This window comes from Sander vitreus, chromosome 22 (genome assembly GCF_031162955.1).
Source record: "Sander vitreus isolate 19-12246 chromosome 22, sanVit1, whole genome shotgun sequence".
Taxonomy (NCBI): Eukaryota; Metazoa; Chordata; class Actinopteri; order Perciformes; family Percidae; genus Sander; species Sander vitreus.
In genome coordinates, this window is record NC_135876.1 from 17,841,466 (window position 1) to 17,868,873 (window position 27,408).

The following is a 27,408-nucleotide window of genomic DNA, read 5'->3' on the forward strand; positions in this document are numbered from 1 at the left end:
AACGTCTGTTCAATGAATAGTCAGGTATAATAGACATTTTGAGATATATGCTTTCTCGCTGAGAGTTTGATGAGAATACCGATACCACTCTCATGTCAGTTCAATTGAAAGCTACAGGCAGCAGAAGTTCTTCTTAGCATAAAGACTGTAGCCTATACAGGGGGAAACGGCTAACCTGGCTCTGTTCAAAGCTCAATAAATCTGCCTAACAGCATCTCTAAAGCTCACTAAATAACATGTTATATCTTTTTTGTTTAATCCGTACAAAAACTTGTTTTAAACGGGCTGGAGTACTTCTTGGCAAAGCACTCATTTTAAACTGATGAGGAAAATGCCTACTTTTCACTTTTATACTGTACTTTCTACAGTATGGTACTGTTGGATGCTGGTGACCAGACAACAAGGGGAAACCGCATTAGTTTTCTCTCAATTCCAATCAGGTGAGCTTTTGTTTGCTTTGTTTGTGCTCATCTAAAGTTGATTATTTATTTATTCATTTTAATTTCCAGAGCATCATCAATCAAGCCCATGATGGTTACAGTAAAGAGAGGGGTTGTCTCCATGCTGGTGGTTGATCTTCGGCAGTCCAAGTCTACAAAAATCGTGACTGGGAGTGAAAAAGGGAAGTCAACTGAAATGAGAGAGTGAATAGTGAAGGGTGGAGGGTTCAAACCAAAGTGAGACAACTCAAAGAGGAAGAGGAAGAGGAGGAAGTGGAGAAGTACATGCTCGTTTTTATTAGTGTCACCAAGAAACAGGAATAAGAAGTGATGCAATAACCACTGTTAATGAACAGTGATCTAACAGTCTTCATTACAGTGCCATCGTTATCATCATAATGAAGGAGGCATCATAATCATTAATGAAGGGCTGTGAAGGGGATCTCATAACAATGGGCAGTGGGCAAACATACAGTATTCACTACAGACTGGGAAACAATGGAAGTGATGTCATGATCACAACATTGAAATGATTATGAATAATATTAAACAGGACTAAATGTAAAATCTGATGAAATGACACAATGCATGTTTTAGCCCATTTGCAACAGTTTTTGGGGTCCAGGTTATGTTAAAAAAAACCTTGTATGCAGTATTTCTACACAAGTCCTAGATGCTATAGCCTATCAAAGTTTTGGGTAACGTCAGTGGCTCTGTCCTGCTCTTTCGTTAGATTTGGGGAAGATAGCGTTACTTTTACGTTACATCATCCTCCTAAAAGCCGTTTCTCTTGTTACTTTCAAAGTGAAAACATACAGTTTGACAATACAAACAGGACGCAAACCTTTTATGAAAGGTCAATCGGAGACGGCGTTTCCAACTCATTGAGCAACCAACTCACAGAGCTAACATTAACTAAGTTAGCTAACTAGCCACCAGATGATACAATCTAAAATATGAGAAGCCTGCTTTTGTCTACCTGTGTCTGAAATACAGGACACACTGTTTCAAAAATGACTCAGAATTTTGACGGTAAATCTGCCGCCATTATTGAAAGCAGAAAGCTTGACAGCAGAATTTAAAAACTCTCATGCTCTAGATTACCACCAGCACATGAATGCACCACGACTTCCTACATGCAACAATTATAGCACAAAAGGGAAGATGACTCATTACTGTTATTCCGTTCTGTATCTCAAGCACGTTTCAAGTCCCTGCAAAATGCTTTTCATATTTCAATAATAATCAAATAATAAACTAAAATAAATTGCTTCCTGAAAGAAAAGCTGTTGAAACTGTTGCTTGGCAGTAAAGTATGCAGGATTAGCAAATGGGATAAAACATGTAAAAACATTTGGCTTTTTAATAGACATTTCACATTTTAACTTCATGATTTCTTTTCCTATGATTGAGTGTTGCATCCTATCAACACAACATGTCACAACTTTACACTAGCAAAAACAAAACAACTGCACCAGTAACATTTTTGAGAGACATGTGAGTTTTGTTATTATTGGACCATAATACATGTTATTATGATTTTAAGTCACAACATTTCACCACACTGGATTTCTCTCTGAACTTTTTTCATTTCACACTGACATTTCATTTCAGATTCAGCACCTCTACAGTTATTTTTATAGTCTACACAAAACCATCTAACACATCATCAAGCCTGTTTCTTTCCTTGAACTGTTTCCAGTGTTTTTCATTTATACATATTTACGACAAGATTTGGACCGCTTTTATTTTTTCTTGCCGCCCGCCTCGTCAGGGATGAAGACACTTACGGTGAAGTCCCCGCTCTCTGTGCCGTACTTGTTCTTCACCAGGATGCTGTACTTGCCCGAGTCCGACGTGTTCACGCCGGTGATGATGAAGCTGGCAAACTTGCCTGACGCAAACTTGAGGATGCAGTGGTCGTCGGACGTGATCTCCCTGTCATTCTTCAGCCATGTGACCTCTGGCACAGGGTCGCCCGAAATGTTGCAGGTGAGATTGAGAGCCTGGTAAGAGGTAAGAGGATAACATGCACCAAACAACCAGAATATTATACAGTATGTTCAGGCTAGTCTCGCTTTGCCAGACCGTCCTCCACAGCGCTGTGGAGGAGGGTCTGGCTAGTCCACACAGAATTCCGGGATCTGAGAAAAAGGTGCTCTGGTTTATTGGAATTACTTTAAACCAATCACAATCGTCATGTGCGGCGTAAAGTGTCGAACAGAGCCACCATGCCGCTGCAAAATAGCCTCGAGAGGGAACTTGTTTTGGTGGAACGTGTACGTTCAAAAGTTGTTTTAGTCGTGCAACAGAAAACTCAGATTGGACAGATAGTCTAGCTAGCTGTCTGGATTTACCCTGCAGAGATCTGAGGAGCAGTTAACCATAGTCCTCAGAAATCCACTGGAGTTTAAAATTCCAACACAAAGAAAACGGAAGGTAACGGTCATCCAGCCGTAAAGAGTGACATCCGGCGGAATTTCCAGCGGCAATGGAGCAATCCCGTAGTGGAACGTTGTGGATATAGACTATGTTCAGGCACATAGAGTCAGTCTCTCTATAACTGCCATTAAGGTACAGGCCACATAATATCAGCTGAAACAGTTTACCTTGCCCTCCTGTATAGTGACCACATCAGGCAGGCCTCCTGCTACTCGAGCACGACCTGAAAGAAACAACTTAAATAATTACAACAAATATATTTCTATGGTAATCAAAAGTAAACGACCATGTTAGCTACATGTTAAAGCTATAGTGCGTAGTTTCTGTCGCCCCCATGGGGAATTCTGAGTGATGACAACAACACTGTCGAGGCATCCACATGACGCAAGCCTTCGGTGATCGCACCCCCACCCCTCCTCCACACATTTGCTAACACGGGGGATTACAAAAACATGATGGACTCTTCAGAAGAGGTAATTATCTTGTCATTTTTATGTTCTCTTCGTCTCCATAGCTGAACGCTGCTGTTGTTCTTTCTCAGCAGTGACGTAAAACACATCCCACGAGCTGCTGCGTGTGAAAGTCACCGGACGACACCATTTTGTAAACATAGCCTTATGGAGAAACACAGAGAAAGTTTTGTGGAGCTGATAGGCTTAATTAGCATTGTCTCAACTCATTTGGCAATGGCTGCCATGACGAATATAACCGACGTTCATTGATACAAAATAGTTGCGCACTATAGCTTTAAACTAATATATATATTCTGGATAATTTCTTTCTTTAAACGTGATCAGTTGAATCTTATTTTTTACAGGACTGTAAGTATTATGTGGAAAGACTAAGGGTTATGTGGTCTTTGAGTTAAAATCCAAGTTGTAGCATTTGAAACTCCATTATACAGTATTCTAAGCAATACATGAAGGACAGGTCTTCTTGATGATTCAACAGTTACCTCATCCAGGCCTAAAAACTGACAAACACAAAGCCACTGTAAACACAAAACACTTACTTCTCTCTGCAATAGCAGCAGCTCTGATGAAGTTAAAAAAAGAAAGAAAGAGAAAAGGTAACAACAAATTAGATGAAAGGTGCTCAGAATCAGAAGTCAAAGTTAAGGCTTAATCTGCATGCGTAGACCTTCATGTAGTTCCAACCATTGGAAATTGTAAATTGACAAAATGTGCATGCTGTGATTGCAGCTACATACTGTAAAGCCAGTAACATGATCGAGTAGTCAGTAACTTACTTGAGTCTCTGGAATTCTGCAAAAGCATCGTCAAATGCTGCAAAACAAAAAAAGGTTTTTGGAATATGAAGGCTTGGGTAGGATACACTAAATTCAAAACAAGAAATCTAATTAAAAAAAAAAGAAGTATAAGAGGGAAGGTCTATTGGAAGTCATTAATGCCTAAAAAACACATTTTAAACATTGTTCTCTGAAACAGTAAAACGAACAACATTAACCTAAACATACAATCAATGTGGCTAAGAGAGAAGATTCAAATATGCTGATGATGATGGTCTCACCTTGACCAGACAGCTCAACGGTCCTTCTCAGGCCACCTTTTCCATCGTTGAACTCAATGGCATATTTGCCCATGTCTTTCTCTGTGGGCTCTGTGATCTGCAGCCACAGCTGCTCTCCCACCACACCACTCTTTATACGGTCAGAGAAGGCAATGGCTGAATCCCTGAATCCCAGACGTGGAAACACAGAAACATGATAAGACTACAGGTGGACAAAGCACTGAAATATGTTACTCTTATAAAAAGGGCACAAATATACAGAAAGTACTAGAACTAACCAATTTACTCTCAGGTGTAATTAAAAGTGCAAATATTTTTTTAAAGGGATCATCTTTCTTAAATAAATCATCTTAATTGCATTGCTTAGAGTTGCTGTAACTAAATCATGTGAACAACAAATACACACATGCTTGCACAGATAGCAATGTAGCCTCAGAACGTACTTGTAGTGCCATGTCACTTGGAGTAAATCGTTGTAGTAGCTGACAAAGGTGTAGAGGCGGATGCCCTGATCTGTGCTTGTGATCTTCAGTGCAGTGGAGGAATTGGCTGCAAGTCAAATATTTATTTTCGGGTCAAACTGAAAATGTAAATGAATCAAGCACCAATATATGGACAAAATGTTTCTCTTCTTACCGATGAAACTGAAAACTTCATTCATCAAGTCCTTGAAACCTTAAAGAAAAACAAATCATCATCCTAAGTGATACATTTGCTACAGTCATGATTGGTTATCTCGGTATGTGACTCTCAAAAGGTTACCTTGATCCGTCAAATTCAATGTAGAAGTGTCCTTTCCTCTGTCATCCTTCAGAACGACCTCATACACGCCAGCGTCCTTCTTGGAAATCTGACGGAGAGAGCAGGAACGTCAAATTCAGTCGTAAAAACAACACCGAACAAAGAATATGATTTGTATTAATCTGAAAAGGCAAGCGTTTCTCTTCTGCTATGGGTGCTGCAGAAAACACGTATATGACGCAAAAGCAAAAAAGCCAACAGACAAACAAACAAACATGAATAAATAAAGCATTCTCAGGCAGAACGGCAAAACCAGAAGTGGCCGTTGGCCCGTGACGACAACAGATAACTGTTCCACACTTTTAGTCTTCTCCAGATTAGGTCGTCGGCATAGTCTGCTGTGTCTGCAGGGGAGTCGCGCTGAAATGGACACATGTGACATCACGTTTATGTTAGACCAGCTGGAAGGATGTCATGTTACTGAATGACACTGGGACAGACTTTTAGAAACGACACAGTGGGATGGCAATGAGTTGTGAGGTGTAGAATGGAAAAGAGGGTTGAATGAAAACAGAGTAGAAGAAGACAGAACAGTTAGAGAAAGAAAGTAATAATGGAATGAATTCATTTAATTGTATAGTTAGTCATTAAAATATGATATGTAAAAAAAAAAATTAAAGACAAGTAATGCTGGTTGTTATAATAAAACATTTTAGTGTAATTAGTTAAAAAAAAAAGTTTTAACAACTCCCTTTTGATGATTCTTTTTATTCCAACTTACTCAAAGACCAGATTCTTGTGGACCAACATTGAAAGGAAAGAATCCCATAAAATGTGGAGGATCCATATATTTTTTGAAATGTAGACATGAACAGAGCTGTGCAAGGATTCCGCCGTTAACATTTATATATGCAAATGAATTGACAATTATACAGTACATAAATATACATGTAGATACAGTATATGTACATACATTTACACTTCACACAGCTTTCCTTTCTCATATTCTTACCTGAGCAATTTCCAGTTTCAGCACTCCCTCAGTGAAGCCGAGATGCTCGTCTGATTTGATCTCGCGTCCGTCTTTGTACCAATGCGCAGAGGTCTCCTTCTTCATGTTGCCGACCTGAAATGCATCACAACAGAAGGATGTGATTAAAATGAACACTCAAAGTATTTCTTTAAAAAGAAAGCAGCATTAAAACCCTTTACAGTTCTTCTCACCTTGCATTTCAGTATAACGCAGCACTCTGGTGTCACCTCGTAACCCAAATACTCGATAAAGTGAGGACCTGGAACAAACATGACAGTTACAAAAATGGAAATCACATCATGTAAATGTAGTTCAACAGTGACTCAAGTAGAGCTGAAATGTTTAGTCAATTATTTGATTGATTAATTGATCAACAGGAAATTAATCTGCAAATATTTTCATAATCAGTTAATTGTTTAAGTCCATGTTTAAGCTAAAATGCCAAATATTTTCTGGTTCCAACTTCTCCAGTGTGAGGATTTTTCTGCTTTTCTCTTTCCTATCTTTGCAACGGACAAAACAAGGCATTAAAAGATGTCAACTCAGGCTCTTTTTGTTGTTGTTTTCTAACGTGTTATAGACAACACAACTAATTGTTTCAAGACAATAATCACTAGATTAATCAATAATGATAATCATTAGTTGCAGGTCTAAATACATGAGTAATACATGAGTATGCAGCAATAAACACGTGAGTATTTAGGGCTGCAGTGAGTGTCCCACCTTGCTTTCTGACCCATTCTTTCTTCTGAAACTCTGATTCCTTCTGCAGCTCCTTGAACACTGCAAATAAAAAGAGTTTACAATGTTAACATTTTATGGCTCAAAACAACACTTCATCTATCCATGATATCATAACATGTGATACATGTTTGGTTGCTGTTTAATTATGTGATAACATGAATGTACCAGTATTTTGGGATCAGTATTGCCATTGGACTGACAAATAGTCGCCCAATCAGAGCCTTGAACCGGCCCAATCATCAAATGAGTAGCCCAATTTTTTATTTGCATTAAGGGAAGCGCTTTTTAAAATAAACATATTTTAGATAATTTTACATTAAACGTTAAACATTTTCACTCATATGAACAGAAGTGTTTGCAGGTCTTTTATCACAATGCTCTGACAAAATAATGATTGGAATAGGATAATTGTTTCAACTTGGTTATAATAAACTGAAAAGACAGATTGGTTATTGCGTGATGAGCTGAGCTTACTGAACTCAGTGGCCTGTAAATCGTAATAATACTACTGGTATAATAATATGTTTAAACTGAAGCTGCCAACAACTGATTTCTTGCACCACTAATTTATATTTCTATGCCAAAAAGTAAGTATTCAATGATTCTCTATGAGTTTTAGCCTGTAAAATATTATTTAGTATTGAAACTAGACAAAACTACCACTGAACTCCATCTTAATAGAACTTGTAATTATGATCATCTTCAGGATTTTATTGTTTGACTGAACATACCGTCTCCTATCAGTACCAAGCTGGACTGGTTGGTAGCTTTCCCATCCTGCAACTGGAAGGTGAAGGTGCCCTCATCTGCCGGAGTCAGACTCTCCATGATCATCTCAATCACGCCAGTGTTCTTGTCAAAGTTCATCTTGTATTTCTACAAAACAAAGACAGCACTCTTAAAACTGTTCTCACCTACACACAAAAATCACACAAAAAACAAAACTCTAAGATATATTGTGAATACAAACTGTTCACTGACCTCCCCCTGAGAGAGAGGCTTTTCGTTGAAGACGTAATCGACTTTGCCGTTAGCTGAAATCTTGTCCGCCTGCAGCCAAAAGCGAACCTTACCCTTCTCCAGCAGCTCCACAGCCAACTCTGACTTCAGGGGAATAACTAGTTTGAAGATAGAGTGAGAGCCACCTCAAAGAAACAGTCCAGTCCATGACATACATAAAAAGAAAACAGCTGTGATTACACTTACTGGGGAATTTGTGGTCATGACTGACCTCCAGCAGCCTTTTCAACTCTGACAAAGATATGAAAAAGAGACTCATAAATAGGATAAAAAGCAAAAAACTGAAGTTGTTTTATTACGTTTACTTCTTGAAACGTGTGACTTTGTAACCCACCTTCCTCAGAGAGAGTGTAGCTGGATGAAGCACCATCAGTGTGGGTGACAAGACATGAGTAAATGCCAATGTCCTCCTCCTCAAGAGTGTTGAAAATGGCTTTGGATCTGCAGGGTAAACACAGCATAGTAGTTATAATAAGTAAGACTACTAAGTGATAGTGTGTTGATCAAAGAACTTAAAAAGTAATCTTACTTGTTTCCCTTGGTCTCTATTGTCAGGCGGGATGAGTCTGTGATTTCCTCGTAATTCTTGGACCACACAAATTTAGAGTCGGGGGTCAAGTCACAGAATTCATAGTTCAGGGAGATGATGCCATCATCATTAACATCGACTACTATCTCCTTGGTGCCTGAAACCCAGAGATGGTATAGTGTTTACAGCTTGACATAATGAGCTCATCACCAGCAGTTCATCACCATCAAACGCTTTTTTCCTACCTGGTTTGGTGAGAGCTGGGACCGGCTCTGTCACGTCTGAACATTCTCCAACACCGGCTTTATTCTGAGCGCGCACACGGAACACAAACCTCTCTCCTTCCTTCAGATTCTTAATCTGCCAAATGAAAGAAAATAATCAGATTACACACCAGCTGCTGCCACACATGTAAGTGAAGAAGAAGTGCTCAGCCGGACGATGGCGACCTTGATGAACGTCTTCTCCGTAGCCTTGTTGTTGACTCCTCTCCACACCTCCTCTGGTGCGTCCGCTTCCTTGATGTCGACGTAGAATCCGTTGACCGGATCGCGGCCCTGGTACACAGGTGGTTTCCATAGCAACACAAGAGAGTCGCTTCGCACCTCTCTTACCTGCAGGTCATGAGGAGGTCCTGTGGTCCAAAACACACACCGGCTAAAAACTAACTGCTGATCACTAGGTTAAAATATGCTTTACTAATGTTAAAGGGGTTCATAAATACCTCACAGGCATTGGGTTAACAATTATACACAGTAAAATGGAAAAATGTCTGCACACTGCTTTCTTGTTCCATATTCTTCCTTGATTTAATGTGGACAAAGACTGTCTAACATCAGACTGTCTGCTTCAGGTAAAGGTGAGGATGTTGACGCATAGGCTATATAGACTTTTAGTAATAAACCGTCATGATGTCATTGTGAAATTAGATCATTTTTAGAAAGCAGGATAATGTGATAAGTCCTTTTTCACAATTCCTCTAATTGGACTCAAATCAGACTTCCAGAATCTGATGACTTTAAACTTGACTTGACAAAGTCAAAGAAATATGTGCAAATGGGCTTTGGTCTTTTGACTTGGAATAACTGGCCCAAAGCTTACAAATGATGTATATGTTTTATAGGTGTGCCGCAAATTATCTTTTTCTTTTACTGATAATTGATGTCCTTTCAATCATCGGCAGCCAATCACAGTGTAAGCAAGAGGAAAAGCTGCGTTCAGGACTTGAAACGCAAAGTTAAGGACTTTAGACCTTGACTTGGGACATGTATTTATTTTTATGCTGCTTGATTTAAAGTGCAGTGCAGAGTCCAAAACACATTTTCCCATTGGGACAAATACAAATATACTATACATATGCATTACACATTATATTATCTTATCTTACTTGGGACATAATAGCATGATGTGAAAAACCTTTGTCCCGCCTGTGATTGAAACTTTCAATTTAACATTAAAGTACTTTGTATGTTTTCTATAAAGTACTTAAATATAATATTTGTATTATAGTTACATGTGGATTGTGTGATCAATTTTAAGGAGGTGAGGACATGAAGATATATCTGTGACAAAAACATTTTTGTTCTGTTGATGTTCTAAAAAGAGTTCATAAAAACATGCTCTTGGTTAAATAGGACGTCTAACCAACCTGGCACGGCGATGGTCCACTCCTCGCACAGGAAGGTGTTACTGGGCAGTGAAGGGATGCCGACACCTGCCATGTTGGCTGCGCGCACCTGGAACTGGTACTTCCTGTTCTCCTTTAGGTCAGACACCTGGAGACAAAGGGACATGAAGACAAAACCTTACTTATGGAATTGTCCTTTAAAATCTAATCAACTGAACCCTGTATTTGGGTTGTTAAATTGAATAACTCACCCTGTAGGCCCTATCGCTGATAGCCTTGATGTTGGCCTCGTGCCACTTCCCCGGCACGCCATCAGTGACCTCACGGTAATCCACAAAGTAGCCAGTGATGTCAGCACCGCCAATGAAGGTTGGCTGTTTCCAGGCCAGCACCATGGAGTCACACACACACTCCAGGACAGTGATGCCATAAGGTGGAGCAGGAGAGGCTGAGATGACATAAAACACAAATTAACACCATAATGCCTCACTAGGGGAACACGGTGTTGTAATGGGAAACTGAAGCACTACAATGAGTTGATACTTTTAATTCCCAAACTTATTTTTGCATCTCCTAATTTATTTATAATCCTTGATCTTTGAAATTCTTGTAAAAAGTTTATTGTTGATGTTGAGCTTCAGTGTCCCGTTACTGATTTATTTTTCTAGTTACAGCAGTTATTGGCTGCATTACAACTCACTTTCTGCCATGGCCCAAGCATCACTGAAGTCACCACTCGATTGTGTAAAAGCCAGAAGATGGTTAGGTTAGCTTAGCTTAGCATAAATACTTGAAACAGGGGGAAACAGGTAGCCTGACTCTGTCCAAAAAGGTAATTGACTAAAGCTCACTAATTAGCATGTTGTATCTTGTTTGTTTAATTCATGCAAAAACCGAAGTGTGAAAACCAGACAGGCCAGGAAGTCATGCGCCCGGTAAAAACAGGTCAGACACATAAGCCCCTGTAAAACTCCATTTTTTCCATCACTTTTACACTTCAGTTTTTAACATTTTTAAACTTGCCAAGAAACACATAACACATATGCATATTTCCCCAAATGTCACATTATTTTTTATACTATTAGAATGGGTAAAATAGGCTAGTTATATAGGTAGGAAAATTCCAGCAAAGGACGCAGTGATTTCTGGGACATGAAAGAAGGAATAACTGTGAGCTAAGGGTTTCTAAAAGCAGGACCATGTAACATGGCGATAATAAATTGGCCTGTCGTACACAAATAGTCACGTCAACTTGATACTGTCCCCTATTTAGGGGTGAGAAATTGGTCAAAGTGTCAAAGAGGTGAACATACACACAATACACAGTGCGCTACCAAAAGGGTCTCAGGTCACAAGTGTCCTGCTCTTGTGTTGGTTGGATGACCCACTTTTCAAGTACAGGGTGTGATTAGCTTGCTCCTGCCATTAATTGTCTGTGTGTGTATGTGTGTGTTAAAGAGCTCTGGGTACTCAATGTAATGGCAGGTCCTGAGGTGCCAGGTGACTGATGTCGAGCCACCCAGAGAGGAGGTTGTGGGAAAGTGGTGGCCAGTAAAACCATTAATAAGCGTGACTGTGTTGAGTTAAAGTTTGGTGTTGATTTACTTACCTTAAAGAGAAGAATACCAGTAGAGAACTTCACCCACTGTTTATTGATTATTATGTCAAAAGCATGTGAATGTACAAGTAGAACCTTGCAGATGGGAAATCTCTAAGTCAGGGTAGAATAGTTTCATGGATTCTAAGTCGGGGGAAATGTTTTTTTTTTTTTTTGTGTGGAGTTGACGAAAAGATTTCCATCTGTGACCGGTGCTCACCTGCCAACTCTCTCCTGGGCGTCGCTGTCTCCCGATTAGCAGAAGCATCTACAGATAACTTACATGCCTGCTGGGCATCAGACTCATTCGCTGTCTCTACAGCCTGATCCTGAACCTCTGCAGTGACTGAGTCTAAGTGTGTAGCTGTGGCTATGTCAGTTAGTGATTCAGAAACTGAGTCTGACACAGACACTGACACAAGATCTTTTGCCAGGTCAGGGGCCCAGGACACACTGCCACTCTTGCCCCCTTTGCGTTTACTATCCACAGGGTCGGGCTGTGTGAGGGCCGAGCTAGCTGCCCCGGCCCCCTGCCTGGCTTCAGTGTCAGCCTGAGCTTTACTGCGCTTTTGCGTAGTGTCAGGGAGGGACTGGACAGTTTCATGCGTGCCCGTCCAGCGTGGCCTGTGCTCGGTTAGTTGGCCAGCGTTACCCCCCGGCCCCATCTCCGGCAACACACCATGAGGGATGCCGCCCCCTACAGGAGTTAGCAGAGAAAAGCAGAAGAGTTTTTTTTATTTTTTTAAACAGGCAACAGATCGGTTCACAAGTCACAGCTCCTCTCAATCACACAACATCCAGAGAGCAAAGAGAAGATGAGCAGAAACAGTACATCAGCCTATCAAATACAGTAAAATGTCCTCATCTGACTGGAAGTGAAAAATGAAGACAAGATGACCAACAAGTGACATCCGTTTGAGGAGGTGAGTAGTCTTCATTTGGGATTATGAGAGCATGCAGGCGAGTGAAGTAGAAATGCAATGACTGTGGATGTGCAGGCTTTGCACCAACCCTCTATGAAACAACACTGTACTTTCGTAACAATGCCAATGGATGGCCATCACCTCTTCCACTTCCACTGAAAAGATGAAATAATTGGTGTGTTGAGATTGAATGATATATGAGCTGTAGCCTTTCTTCTATTTAAATGTACAGTAGATTAGGCTTTTGTAATAGAGATAGTAGAATAGTACAGCCCATTCCATTCTTTGTAATTAAACAAAGTAGAAATGAGTATGTACCAATATGTCCAATACGTCTGCCTGCAGAGAAACACACTGGCATTTTTACTGATTGTACATTAAGTGAGTGTGTTTCACAAGGGAAAACAGAGCATGCCACTCAAAACAAAGCTGGCCATTGAATGTCAGACATCCAAAGGCTGAATGTTATGCTGGTTATAATGCAGAGAGACTTTAGGGAACACATGCAGGAGATCAGAAAGAGTGACTCTGACAATTATCACAGCAGCAGGATTGGTCTGGTTTACACAGTATGTGCTCCAATTCAATATTATCATTTATTGACTTTCAGTGGAATCGTATCTCGTAAAGATACTAAGTTATTTCTTTAATGATTTTAAACTAATAAAATAGAGATCATGTTTAATGTTTAGAATTTTGAATTGAATTGAAACAACTCAGATATACAGTAGGAACCTTTTTTTTTTTTTGGTTCATGTGACACATATATAGGAAGCCTCAAAACTCATTTTTTCTGTAGCTGAGAATAAGTGCAGGAAGAAGAAGAAAAAGAAAAGAAGGCTAATCTGGCATCAATGTGTGTGTGAGATGAACACAAAGTATCATGGGACTGTGAGTATTTTAACCAAACTAATTCCATAAATAATTCATAGTCTATGCATTAGAATTCGGTTGGCTATCCAACAGAGCAATTCCACTGCCAGGTTAGCTGTTTTGAGGTTAAGACAGAGAAACTCAGTGCAGTTGGATGGGTACCGATGGAGTGGGAGAGGTGTGTGTGTTGGTACCTTTAGCACCATGTGGGGTTGCCGACACGCCTTGTGCCCAGGAAAGGAGAGGGAAATGGGGGGTGGTGGTGTGTGACATTGGGCTGGTTTGTAACGACCACTGAATTGGATCGCACTGACCCAAATTAGAGGAAGTCTACAAGTCCTGACCCCGCCTCAGGCTGTGCAGGGAGAAGGAGGAGGGAGGGTGGATGTGGCTGGACAGGGTGGTGGGTAGGTGGGGGCACATAACAGTGCAGCATAATGTGACAGGGTGACAGGGTGGAACCACAGTGGAGAAAGTGTTGGAGTGTAGATGCTGATGATATATAAAACTGAAGACATGTCTCAAAAGACAACATCATGTTAAAATGCCAATTCTTGCATGTCTTTTGTAGGTTTTTCCCTTAAAAATGTAGACAAACTTTAAAGGACAATTCCACCCTTAGGGCCAATATTCAAACCAATCTTCATTCTTTGGTGTTCATGCATTTCAGGAGTCATCTTGTGGTGACATTTCCTCTTTTTAGTGAGCTCCCCTAAACCTGCCTCACCTACCTCTACTTTAGATTTCAGGCTCTGGTTTCCTACATTTCCCAGAATAGCTTTTGAACTAAGGTGTCTTTTATATACACTAAAATTCAGTAGATTGTATTTTTTCTAATTTAGCTGTTGCCCTTTGATTATTAAAAGTCAGTATAAAATAGTCTAGGGAGAAGCTCTTCATTTTTTTCAGTAAAATTACCTTTACAAAGATAGCGTAATTATTTCTTATGAGAAATTAAATATCATATACATTTTCTAACATAATATATCCTAACATAATTGTCTGTGTTAAGGACGTTATAAAAAAAATACTCTAATTAATAGCTACATTAATTCAGAAATGAAAACTACAACACCAACTGCTGATTTTTAAACATTACTAATAAAGTTTTTTTTTTTTTACATTTTTCCTTTTAGCCACACATCTGAATATACAATAATAATCTATAAGTCTCAGTGTCCTCTAACTCCTGCATTAGCTTTTTGTATTAAGATGTGAACCCTCAGTTTTACTCACCTATAGCAGCCTTCACCTCCACAGCCTCAGACTCCGGGGAGAACTGGCTGAGCCCTGCTGCGTTTACTGCCCTCACCCTGAACATGTACTTCTCTCCCGTCATCAGACCATGGCAGATGAACCTGCAGAAATGATAGGGGCAATGCATTTATATAAAATAAGTGGACGATATATAAACCTTGGTTAAAAAGAAAGCGGATTCATTTTACCTGGTAGCCTTTACAGGCTTGTTGTTGCATGGCTCCCACACATTGCTGCCCTCAATGCTCCCCTCAATGTAGTAGCCCACCAACTCTTTGGCCTCACTGGACGCTACCCAAGACACAACCACTGATGTGTCTGTGTTTCTGGTAGGAACAACTTTGCTTGGGGCAGATGGGATATCTGTGGACCAGAACGTTTAACATGTTTTGGGTCAAATTAACTGAGAATGTAACATTGCTGCTGTTAAGATACATGTATGTGTGTTTTCTGACCAAGCTTGTCGCCAACAGTGATGGCCTCCGTTGGGTCAGATGGCTCGCCGACACCGGCAGAGTTGCAGCATCGGACGCGGAAGCTGTAGGATTTCCCCTCGGCGAGATCGAACAGCGCAAAGCGAGGAGACTTGACTGGGATCTCTGTGTTCACCCTCTGCCAGCTGTCTGTGCCCGAAACACACTGACAAACAAGGATACAAGGTGTTAGTGTGGATTTTTCCTTTCACAGGTAACATGTAAGAAAATGCTGACAAATAATTTACCTTTTCCACATAGTACATGACACCCTCGAGGCCTTTCTCTCCAGGTGGGTTCCAGCTCAGCACCACATAGTTCTTGGTTGCCTCTGTTACCTGCAGCTCAAGAGGTCTGCCAGGAACAACGCCCTCTGATGGTCAAAAGATAAAGAATGAGGTGCCTGAACACAGCAGCAGTGCAGCAGGTAAATGATCAAATGTGGCCTCATTGTGTTGTATAAAATGTCCTACCTGCAGGCTCCTCCTCTGTGACAATGATTTGGCCAGTCCAGGGAGCAGATGTACCTGACAGCAAGTAGATGATCATCATGAAACGTTATGAATCTGATGTGAATCAGGAGTTTTTGTTTTAGGTTTTAACATTTCTACATTTTTATTATTATTATATTTATATTCTAAAATTTTTGAATTGGTCCATTTTCAAATTATTTGTGTTTCTGAGCAGAATTTTATGTTAGGTAGTAGTAGTGGAAATGCCTTTATTAAAACAATAAAAAAAACACCTGTTCCATAGAAAACATTCTGTAAAAAAATTACATTTAAAAATGAATACATTATAATTTAAAAAAGTATAAATTGAATCACTGTTTATGTGCCGATATCAATGTATCTGTCAAGAAATACATTGCTATTACTCTCATTCTACTATTTTTTACTTTCCTGCGTTAATAAAGGTCTTTAAATGTGGATAGGTGACTGGTAGGCTGTGATCAGACATACAGTAAAAGCTGCAGTACCTCTCATGCGGGCGCGGTCTGATGGGTCCATGGCAGCCACTGGCTCAGAGACTCGGGACGGGCGGCTCATGCCGCTCTTGTTGATGGCACGCACACGGAACAAATAGGAACGGCCCTCCACCAGGCCAGTGACGGGGAAACGGGCAAACTTAACCGGAGTGTCATTGCACTGGATCCAGTGGGTGGTTCCAACCTCACATCTGTACACATTTTACAATAATTGTTAGTATACTTAAGTTTTTATTCAAATGCTTCCAAGTAATTACAATTGTAGGATAATGTGTGCAGATGATTTAGTGCAGCTGTTTGATTTTAAAATATCAAGTCAGTGACATTCTTGCTTTTGTTTTTATTTTAGGAATAGTTTTAATGATGAGCAGTGATCTTGGTATTACTCTATTTTCACACCTGACCTGGTTTTAAATAGCACTTTAATCTTTTCTTCTGTATTTTTTTTATTTTATTTTTTATTGTTATTGATAAGAAGTTCTGTAGTTGGTACTGATTTCTGTGGTATATATCCAGTTTTAGTTTTTAAAGCAAACCAATGTAGCTGCTTCATGTGTGCTGTGTGACGTTTTCATGGAATTTAGTACCTACTATGGAGTGTCAAATCACCAACCATGTCACAGACCATTACTGTATTTTAAAACTGTGATTCTCCCATTCCCTTAACTATTTTAGGGTTTTGATCCAGATGACCACTGCTGTGAGATAACTGACAGACATTTTTAGCAGCGACATATTGCCTGACCTGTCCACAAAGTAGCCCAGGATGGAGTCGCCACCATCGACAGCTGGCTGCTTCCAGGTGACAATAATGTAATCCTTGTTGGCATCCAGACAGCGCACATCCAGAGGGGCACCGGGAGCTCTTTCAACCTCAGCATCAGCATCTAACACAAACAGTAACAACACCATCAGGATTGCCAGTATGCATACTCTCTTTTGTCTTACATACTCTTGTTTTTTTTTTTTATATTTATTTACCTTTAAGTCAAAGATTTGTCTATAATGAATGGATTCTACTGTAGCTGGTGATTTGAAAGTGAGCTGTGCCCTGTGCGGAACTGTGTAACTGCAGGGTATGAAGCCTGGAATGTTTCTGGTCATCAAGTCAAACACAAGAGAACCGAGAGCAATCAGTGGCAGGAGGACAGAATTAGCTGCAGCCCGCCCCCAGAGTGAAAGGGGATAAGAGAGGTGACTCTTAAAGAAACATAAGGGGTAAAGCTAAGCCACCAAGAGTTGCATCATGAAGTAAGGGCATATCATTATTGGGTACATGTACATATGCAGCCTGCATGATACAACAATAAACCGTCAACAAAATGATACTTTTAAAAAATGTAACAGGTCAAAAAGTTACAAAAGAGGATTTTTTTAATTAAGCAACTTTATAATGATCGGTCTATTATAACAGCATACTGAGAGATACATAAAGAGAAGATAGTTATAACCAGATAGTGTGTTTTCTTACAAAGAGAGCCACAAAAAGCAGTAAGGAAACAGGGCAGCCTATTGTTTCTCCTTGAAGCAGATATTTACAGTATCTATCTGCGCGCTCACAGCCAGACTCATTCAATAGCTGAACTCTCTGAGAATAGCCTGACTGCAGCCAGGCTCTTAGGAGACTGCACCTAACCTCTTCTTTACTGGGCGACCCTGAGCTATAACAGTCAACAACAGGGTCTATGTGTAGAAGCTGAAGCTTTAAAGGTCAGATTGTCTCTGAAGGCAGCAAAGATAGGCTTCACTGACCACTTTTTCCACTGCATTCAAACAGATGCTGGGGACTTGGAACTCTATTGTTATCTCTATTAGATATATCCTATTTAAAACCAGTCACTCACATTCAAACACTGACTATTAGATGTGGTGTTGTCATCAGGTGCCAGAGGACATGCTGTTGCCTTTGACCATGATCTCATGACATACTTGATGAAAACAAAGCTGGGGGGAATCAGGTTTCATTTAGCGTGTGTTGACTAGGATGGTAGGAAGGAGGTAGGAGACATCTTAGATACGTAACATTTTACAGAATTAAAGGCTTGATAACTTTTTCCTAATGTGCATGAAGTGAGGTGTTAGAACAGGCTTGATTGAGGTTTAATCGATAATCAGTAAGGAGTCAAAGCTTTGGGACCTCTGAAGGAGCCTCAGGCTTGGAAGCAACATTGGATCTGGATGGATTTGGGACCGTAATCTCCCAAATTAGATATTTTACATACAGCAGCAGCAGCCATCTTTACACAAACTAGATTATAATCCATTGTCTAGTGAGCAGCTGAGAGTCATCTAGCTTTTTAATGACAAGTTAGGGAAGGCGCACCCACCTTTGACAAAGACGTAGGCGGAGTAGGTTTCATATCCAGACTTGGTGGTGACACGCAAGGTGTACAGCCCCTCGTCCTCTTTGTTGAGGTGTGTGAGTGTCAGCGTGGCTCGATCTCCACTCCAGTGCATGTGGTTCCATTTAGAAGGAGACAGCAGAACATCTGGGGGAAAAAAGATGGAGGGTGGCTCAGTAACATGCATTACTAATCTAATCCTTCTTTATAAAATAATATACCAAGCAGACACATGCACCGGGAATCTTACAAAATAACTACTCATTTCATACTTTTAGTTATTGTCCCAACCAAAATAATACATGTGATGTATTCAGATCAGATAAATAATTAATTTAAAATCTAGTAGTGGAAAGTAACTAAGTACATTTAGTCAAGTACTGCACTATTTTGAGGTAGGAATTTTACTTGAGTATTTCCATTTTCTGCTACTTTAAATTTCACTATAATTCAGAGGCAAATATTGTACTTTTTACTCCACTATATTTATTTTAAACCTTTAGTGACTGCAGATTCAGATTAATAATATAAAATATAATCAACAAATATATTATGATGTATTATTATTTAAAAAATTCACCAGCTGACCAGCATATAAAGAGATTCAAATTAGCTCCATCTTTACCTGCTGCAACATTAGAGTGATGAACACATTAATTCATCAATAATTATAATCCACTAACAATACATGTCATTCTGAAATGGGCCATTCTGTATGAGCACTTCTACGTTTGGTACAATGAGTATATTTTTATGCCAATACTTTTAAGTAACATTTTGAATGTAGGACTTGTAAGAGAGTATCTTTACACTCTGGTATTGATACTTTTACTTAAGTAAAAGATCAGAGTACTTCTTCCACCACTGTTGAAGTCTTATCCCAGTGATAGTGATACAGGCATTGGTTTGGAGCGGCTAAATCTGCAATAATCCACAGTTTGGCGTCATCTGCTTACCGTCTCTGTACCACTGGACCTCTGGCTGGTAGAGGTGCAGGGTAGGGTAAATGATGACCGTACATCCCAGACTCATGGTCTCACCCTCTCTTCCAAACGACACACCAAATTTATCAACAATGTGAGTCTGGAAGTTGATGCCATACTCAGACACTGGGCCATCTACAGACAAAGCATGAAACAGAATCAGAACTCCAACTGGCATTATTGTGCAGACACGCATAACAAGTAAAAAGAGTGTTCAAATCAAATGGAAGAACAAAACACTGCACTGTAAAATAGACAGAACATTACCACATCAATAATCATATCCACAAAAAAACGATAAGCTGGATCAAAACTTTTCAGCCAGACAGAAGAAGGTGGAGAAGAGAACATGTATCACGTGTGTAAGAATAAAGGACAACAAACAAATACAGACCAAAAGAGTTACTCTGAAACTGCAGTACAGTGCTCACAAAAAGAAGTGGGGGAAATATTGCAACTTATCATGCATTAAACAGTGAAGCACAGCAGACACATGAAAATTAAAAATAAACTTAATATCCAGTGATTTTAGTTGTTGATAGTTGAAAATACAATTATTGTGATCATTTACAGATTTAAAAATATATATACAGTATGTACTGTATGTTTAAATAATGATCTCTAAAATAAAAAGACATGCTTCTAACTAACAGTTTGCTACTTTTCCCAATACATTGTAGGCCTACTTAGGCTCTATTATTATCAAATGACAACAACATGTACTCTAATTTTATGCAGATGCATCTTCTCACAGCAGCACAGTCCTTCTACCTAACGAGAACATAAGCTTACAAGGTTGCATACTTTCAACATTGTTTTCAACCCAGAAATGCTGAAAAATCTGTAGATTTTTCCATATGAACTACTTCAGGAGAATACAGTGAACTCTACACAGACAAGAGGAGTCATGCATGGACATGTAGTCAGTGAAAACATTAAGTTCACCAAAATGTTTTCAAACCAGATTCCAGTGACCCTGTTACCTTCAGTACTGGCCCCTGCATTGTCGCCGTAGCATCAAGGAAACAGAAAAGTTGTTAGTGCAGTAGCACCCACCTGTCTTAACAGCCCCCAACCCAACACATTGCACTCATCACTGCAGTCAGTCATGTTTGAGCAGTTAGCATGATAATGTTAATAATATTGAATTATTTTTGGGATAAATGCATAATGCTAACATTAAAGCTGCATTATTTTAACTTTGAATCAAATGACTACATGCTATGTGAAATCAGCCACAAACCAACAGAGCATTATTACACAATTGTAGTTCATTGTTTTGTTTTGCCACAATATTTGCTGTCTAGTCTCATTGCTCTCATTAACATTGCTTCCAGGAACAGAGGGCAGATGTTTTCAGCAAATAGTCTCAGCTGTACGGCACAGGCACAGCACCACATAGCAGGCAGACAAAATTAGCAAGCTGGTGAAGAGAATCGAACATCTTGCAGCTGAAGACACAAATATTTTTCTCAAGAGACCAAAACAGAGCCGTAAGGAGAGTGACTTATAATCTTTAGGTGACTAAAAACATAGCTCCAATGAGTGCTAATGTTGCCCAGCGTCTGCTGGATGTGTAAATAAGCAACCGTTTTCTAACACATGAGCCGTAACAACTTAATTAGAAAAAAATCAAGGCTGTGTCTTTCAGCTTCTTCATCTGCCCCCTGATGGCCATAAGTGAATATATGCAGCTTTAAATTCCACAGTACAGCACAATCGAAAATAAAAACAAATACACAGTAAATTCACACTTACGTCTGGGGGATGGCAGGGACTCATCAATTTCCCCTTTGAACCCTATAGAGAATAGCAGCAATTACAGCACACACATAGTGTTAACAGTATTATACTGAGAAGATATCAAAATCATATGAGAAATCACTTTTCACATAGTGGGTCTCTAATCATAATGGCACTTACAACTTAAATTACATTTGGTTCCTGTGTTTGAGACCTATTACAGTTTTACAGAAGCTATTAACAAGAAAACCTTTAAAGCTACATTTAAGATAAGATAGAACTTTATTAATCCTGAATAAAATTATTGTGCCAGAGATTGTTTAAAAACTTCAGCAACATAAGAATAAAACAGTAAAGAAATTAATGTAAAGTGTATACGGATTTATGCTAACACCAGTGCCTATAGAATAACAAAAAAGTAAGATCAATTTTGTAAAATAAAGTAATATTGGCCAAGATATTGAAAAGTAATAAAGAATAATTTAGAAACTTTATACACTGATAGTATTACTGACTTATATTGAGCTGTACTTTGTTTTTCTTGTGATTTAAAATAATACAAAACAGTTTTGAGAGCTTGTTTGTGTCGAGAGCATTGGGGTGTGATGTTTCTAAGACTTCACTTGGTGAAACCCACTTTTAACAACGACAGAGGCATATGCAGACAGCTCTCCCTTGGAGTTCATGGCAGAGACATGATACTGCGCTGTGTCATCAAAATCACATCTGAAAGAGGAGAGCATCAGATGATAAATGTCCATGATTCGCACATTCTGTTTTAAGGATTAACTTGTACAGTGCCCTTCCCCCACCTCAACCTCAGCCCTCATCAACCATGTAAATAATACCAACTATGTGAGCCCCGACTGTAAAGCCTTCCATAACTCCTGGCCAGGAATACTCGGGCAATAACTAGACACCGCTGGTGATGTCATGTGCACCAGGTGGTTTGGGTCGCTGTACACAAAAGTATCTACAGCTGAGTCGAGCCGACATATTCCACTAACACGTCATAAAGATAATCTCATACTGTAAATTCCTCTTTGTGAGTTTTGGCTGCTCGTTGAAATGGTGAAATGGTCTTAGCTATGTTTAGACAGGCTCTTTGTTATCTGTGGAAGCATGGGAAATAGTGTGGCTCTTCTCCGGCTCACAGTCTGTCTGTTTGGACAAGTTATGAAGGGTCAAAGGCATATATCAACATGGCCATGACACACATAAAGACGGAAGCTTTGGTTCTTTTCCACTGGGTACAATCATGACTGAAAGGTGAAGCCAATGCTAAAGTAAGGTGCTGTATAAAAATTATTTGACTGGTTATATTTAAACAGTCCAAATTAACCACTTAATTCACTCATTCTACTGCGTGTTGGTATTTTGAATAATTGTCCGTTTAAATAATTGTATAAATTATGAATTAATCTCTCGTTATATGCTACTGTATATGTAAGTGTAAAAAAATAATCATTTTTGACTATTTTTATATAAATATCTCTCCTTTCTTTTCCTGTAAAACATAAACGTATTTTTAAAGACTGTGCTTGAACTCTGGGGCAGTTACATGAATGTTAACTACGTACCCTGTCCATTGTATCGAAGTGGAGCTAAGTTAAGTGCCAAAGATGGCTGATAACAGTTAACCCAAATGTAAACTTCAAAATTGTCTCTTCAGAAATACAATGGGAGATATTATTGACATTACTTCCATTCCATGCTTTTCTACAGTCTATGGTCTGTTAGCAAGGTAAATAATCATATTGCCTGCGTTAAACTCAAGTGATAGGGCCTGAGAACTGCAATATTTCTGGATAAAGCCTGTGAAGCCATGAAACAAGATGTTTCAGTGGAGAATACTTTATTTTGAGAACTGTGGAAAGGAGAAGCTACACCTACCTGTTAATCTCCAGTGAGTGCACGCTGTATCTGCTCTCAAGTTTATACTTCCCAGCATTGCCAATCGGGTCAATTGCCACATTGTTTTTGTACCTTGAAATGGGAGGCAGAATACATGACAAAGGACAGACCAGAGGAAACAGAAAACACTTGAAAAAGATGAAAATAATAAAGGAATAAGCAGGATGTTGAGGGAACAGAAAGGAAATATTAGAGATTATGTTATAGGTGATGTATGTCTGTGACCTACCAAACGACCCGTGGGTCGGGCCAGCCACTGACAGTGCAATGCAGCCGCACACACTGCTTCTCCCACACAGTGTGGGACCGTGGTTTAATCACAAACTCTGGGGCGTGCATCAGGCTGTCTTCGTTTATGCGCTTAAAGTGTTCCCCGTGTTCATAGATCTACAAACAGAACAGTACTTAAGCATTAAATCACTCAGGACAATTGTACCTTTGCCAACCATAAGGTTTAAAAAAAGAAAATCCCCATCATTTCACCAGGAATTCACAATGCATGGTTGAGGCAAAAACCAAGCTTTTACAAACACAAATTAAGCAAGATCCCAACATATCTTTATTTGTTTTACACATGCATGAACGTGACACGTGTTATGAGTGTGAGTGTGTGTTGTTCATGTCCTATGAATAGTAGAGGTGTCAAGGAGCCTGTCTCGTTGTGCATCCAGTAACTCAACACATAATATGACAACACCGTTGGGACACTGCTTCCCTGTGTCTCAAGAAACATGATCTCCTGAGGAATTTGTCACGCAGCAGAACGGCTATGAGTGGAGACAGACTGTGATTATGAATTATGATGCTTAATGAATGGCCGGCTACTACTTCACATAATCACCCAGGGATGTCTTAGAATTTTTGAGAGCCAAAATTGGGAGACTTGAAGAAGTTTCAGGAGATTTTGATGACTTATGTAGAAGCATTTAATGAATCTTGATCAAAGAGAATTAGGATGAAGCGGTGCAATTTGCAGTACGATTTAACCACAGTGTAGTTTCATGTAGTGCAATCCCAACTCTGAGGATATCTTCATTTCCAAGGAGTATTTAACTTATGCTGGAGTAGTTAAGTTTAGGTGTTTACCAAAATACAGGCTTTCTGTAACCTTCAATGCAAACAAAGATATTACTGGCACCGTGTACACATGTGCTTCTAAATCATGAACCCAAACACCTCAGCACAGACTAAAAACAATGTCACCCTGACCATACTGCAGTAGAGCCTATCCTTAGGTGTGTGTGAGTTGACAAGTAAGAGAAGTCAACCTGTAATGTCATGACTGAGATTGTCTGCTGCGATGTCACAAGTAACAAAAGCCAGTCTGTGACGTCTTGTCTACAGTGATGTAAAAGATTGAAAAGCCAATCAGTGATGTCATGAAGGTTACTGGTTTGCAAAGACACATCAGAACAAACCCTAAGGACTAAACTGGACACTGATACCATATGACAGTGTCATAATAATGTCACCGATGTTCTGTGATGTAAAAGGAATACACAGTTGTACACACACAGATGGCCTCCTGTATGACCTCAAAAGAGATACATGTAGAATTCCCCCACTGACCCTTTTGTTCAGAGAGATGCGTTCCGCTGACTCGCGCATGGTCTCCCTCCTGGAGATCTGCTCTGACCTCTCCATCTCCAGGCCACTGGTGAACAAATCCCTGCGGGCCATGTATGAAGCAGTGTCCCTCACCCTTGCTTCCTCTGTATTCGAAAATCCTGTAACAAACTCTTGACTAGGAGTTTGTAGAGCAGAGCCAGGGATGGATGTGAGGAGTAAGGCACACCATTAAAACTGAAATAACTTTTGTTGTAAAACATTCTGGAAGTTCTAGTTTCATACAGTGAAGAGCTCATTACCTGCCCCTGAAGATAGGCACTACATAGCCGATGATTTGGTTCTCTTTATCCACAGCCAAGTAAGTTGGCTTGGCTCTCTTGGGTACAGGGCTCAGTCGGCTCGCCTCCAGCCCAGAATGTGAAGACACTTTAAGTCTGGGACATATAGAATACCATCAGGCACTCAACCAGCCAGTTCAACTAATAACATAACATCAACATGTGGGGATGAAGCCAGGGTAGATGAGTTGTAGATGAAGTTTCAGTGGGAAAGTAGTGTAGGTAGTTTAGTTTTGATTATGTTTACACCTCCACAATAATTGCATTTTCACAATCAACAAAAGCCATCTGATATGACAATATGAGCACCATGTAATTATTCAATCCTTAACAGACCCTAATCTAATTATTAATTATCTCACTCTACGTGCTTTCTTAAAATAAATTTAGGGAAGAGATGACAAGAGGAGTAATCGAAGAACACCACACAGTTTGTCTGTGGCAACACTATCTGCAGCTATCGGAGAGTTGTGGTGGGAGCTAAAGGTATGAGATAACAAGAACCTGATAAGGAGGAGGAGGCAAGAAGGGGGACAGGGCAACTGCCCTTACATTTCCTATATCTATCTGAGTCACTGTCCACCTAACTCTGATTATCTACTCTCTCTTAAATTTCCAGGATCAAGGCTGCAACAACTCCCATTAAAACAGATTATAACATGGAGAGCTTCGGTTTCATTACTGATATCCAGCAAAGGTTATTTCATATAACAAATTCCAATGTTCATGTCTACATAAATGCAGTATCTTTGCCATAACAACATTATTGCAACCACACTGACTGTTAACTTATCATCACATCATAATCTTCCTCTCCTCATCACAGATTTGGTGGCTGGTGGGCTGCCCAGCCACATGAGTGTAAAGGCCAAGATCAGATGGTGTTATTAAAACCTAAGCCCTCTGACCTGTTCACACTCTCCAGGCTAGTGTATTTAAAGATCTGCCAGAAACTGTAAAAGATAGGATTGCCATAAACTGGGTGTTTTGTTATTTGTAAAATAAGAATGAAAAGCACATTTCTACAAGAGTTTGGAGAATGAGTTATAAAACCAAACTACTGGACACTACCATCATTTTTATTTTTGTTGCAGTTTTTGTTAATTTTTCACAACTCTTTTACTCTTTCCTTGCAAAATTAGTGTTCCTTTATTAATGTACTACTCAAACATTTAACAATAGACACATACACTGACAAAGCCTCATTTAACCCATTCTCTACTAGAAACACTGGACAGTTGACCAATGCATTCAACTGGGACTGCACAAATCAGGGAAACAAAAACAACCACTGATGAACAGCAACTTGTGTCTATTGCAAATAAAGGTAGGCAACTACGTTTCCACAATATAATAACAAATGTAAATGCTACCAGGTTTTAAAGATAGACTGACAAACTGTCACTTGCTACTTTCCCTCCATCCTGGTATGCAAAGGTCAAGATTCTATTTCAGTCTATGCCATATACCATAACTCAGCCATTACATAACAGTGCATTTCCTTACAGCTTATCCAACAAAGGGGTGTTGCTCTGAATGCAGCAAAAACTAGACAAAAACCAGAAAAGGTTATTTCCCATAACTATTTTAGTTATTTAGGAATACGTGTGTTACAGGTTAGATTTTTTTCAGCATGCACAAAGGCAAACAGGGCATCTCTCAGCCTTCATGCAAAAAAAGCTTCATGCATGATCCTGAGCTGTTTTCAACCAGTAAGGAGCAATTAGCCTCAGGTGTGTGTGTATGTGAGGGTTGATAAAAGAGAATTCAGATGAGGGAAGGATGGTTACTTTGGTGTCAATATGGCAGCAAAGCAGGAAAGATTATCCCAGGACAGTGACAGGGAAGTGATCCAACAAGGGTGATGGAGGTGAACTTGATCAGTTGGGTTGGGTGATGGTGTTAAGGGGAGCTTCCCTGTGAGAAAGAAGTGGTTTGATGAAGGTATGATCCTTTTCCTCTTCCTTACCCCCTACTTGTGCTGATGGCTGAGGTGCTGCTGCCAGCAGTATACCTGCTGCTGGTCTGGTACTGGCTCAGTTTAGACTCTGTCTCCCTGCTTCTGTAGCCACGGTCATAGTGGCGATGGTGCTTCTGGTAGAATGGCATAGATCCAGACATGCTGCAGGCCGCTCCTGGTATGAGCCCAGGGTTTCTGAGTTTTTTGATCTGTTTGTCTGTGTGGTTAGTCTTCAAGAGCAGGTGGATTGACTATTATATTATACTGTAGGTTCATCTTGACTTTCACTTAATTTTAAACGTTACAGACTTTTGTTGAAATCAGTAATTGGCTGCATCAACA

At 39.7% G+C, this 27,408-nt stretch overlaps 1 protein-coding gene across 1 annotated transcript; it reads right to left on the reverse strand.

Annotated features, from left to right (window-relative positions):
* Positions 1 to 720: 720 nt before the first annotated feature.
* Positions 721 to 27,227, reverse strand: myom1b (myomesin 1b). The gene is made up of 38 exons (XM_078281297.1): positions 27,076 to 27,227; positions 26,015 to 26,128; positions 25,068 to 25,202; positions 24,769 to 24,943; positions 23,429 to 23,586; positions 23,179 to 23,271; positions 21,923 to 22,011; positions 21,301 to 21,342; positions 19,516 to 19,677; positions 18,545 to 18,706; positions 16,963 to 17,104; positions 16,209 to 16,408; positions 15,703 to 15,756; positions 15,478 to 15,602; positions 15,212 to 15,395; positions 14,945 to 15,119; positions 14,736 to 14,857; positions 11,987 to 12,400; positions 10,358 to 10,554; positions 10,128 to 10,254; positions 8,929 to 9,113; positions 8,725 to 8,839; positions 8,480 to 8,636; positions 8,285 to 8,391; positions 8,137 to 8,181; positions 7,912 to 8,048; positions 7,662 to 7,806; positions 6,910 to 6,969; positions 6,378 to 6,445; positions 6,166 to 6,279; positions 5,175 to 5,262; positions 5,049 to 5,087; positions 4,856 to 4,961; positions 4,413 to 4,576; positions 4,132 to 4,168; positions 3,895 to 3,917; positions 3,050 to 3,105; positions 721 to 2,446 (listed from the first exon to the last, which is right to left on the reverse strand). The coding sequence occupies exons 1-38, from the start codon at positions 27,225 to 27,227 to the stop codon at positions 2,186 to 2,188; spliced, it is 4,929 nt and encodes a 1,642-aa protein (XP_078137423.1). The 3' UTR covers positions 721 to 2,185.
* Between the last annotated feature and the right edge of the window lie 181 nt (positions 27,228 to 27,408).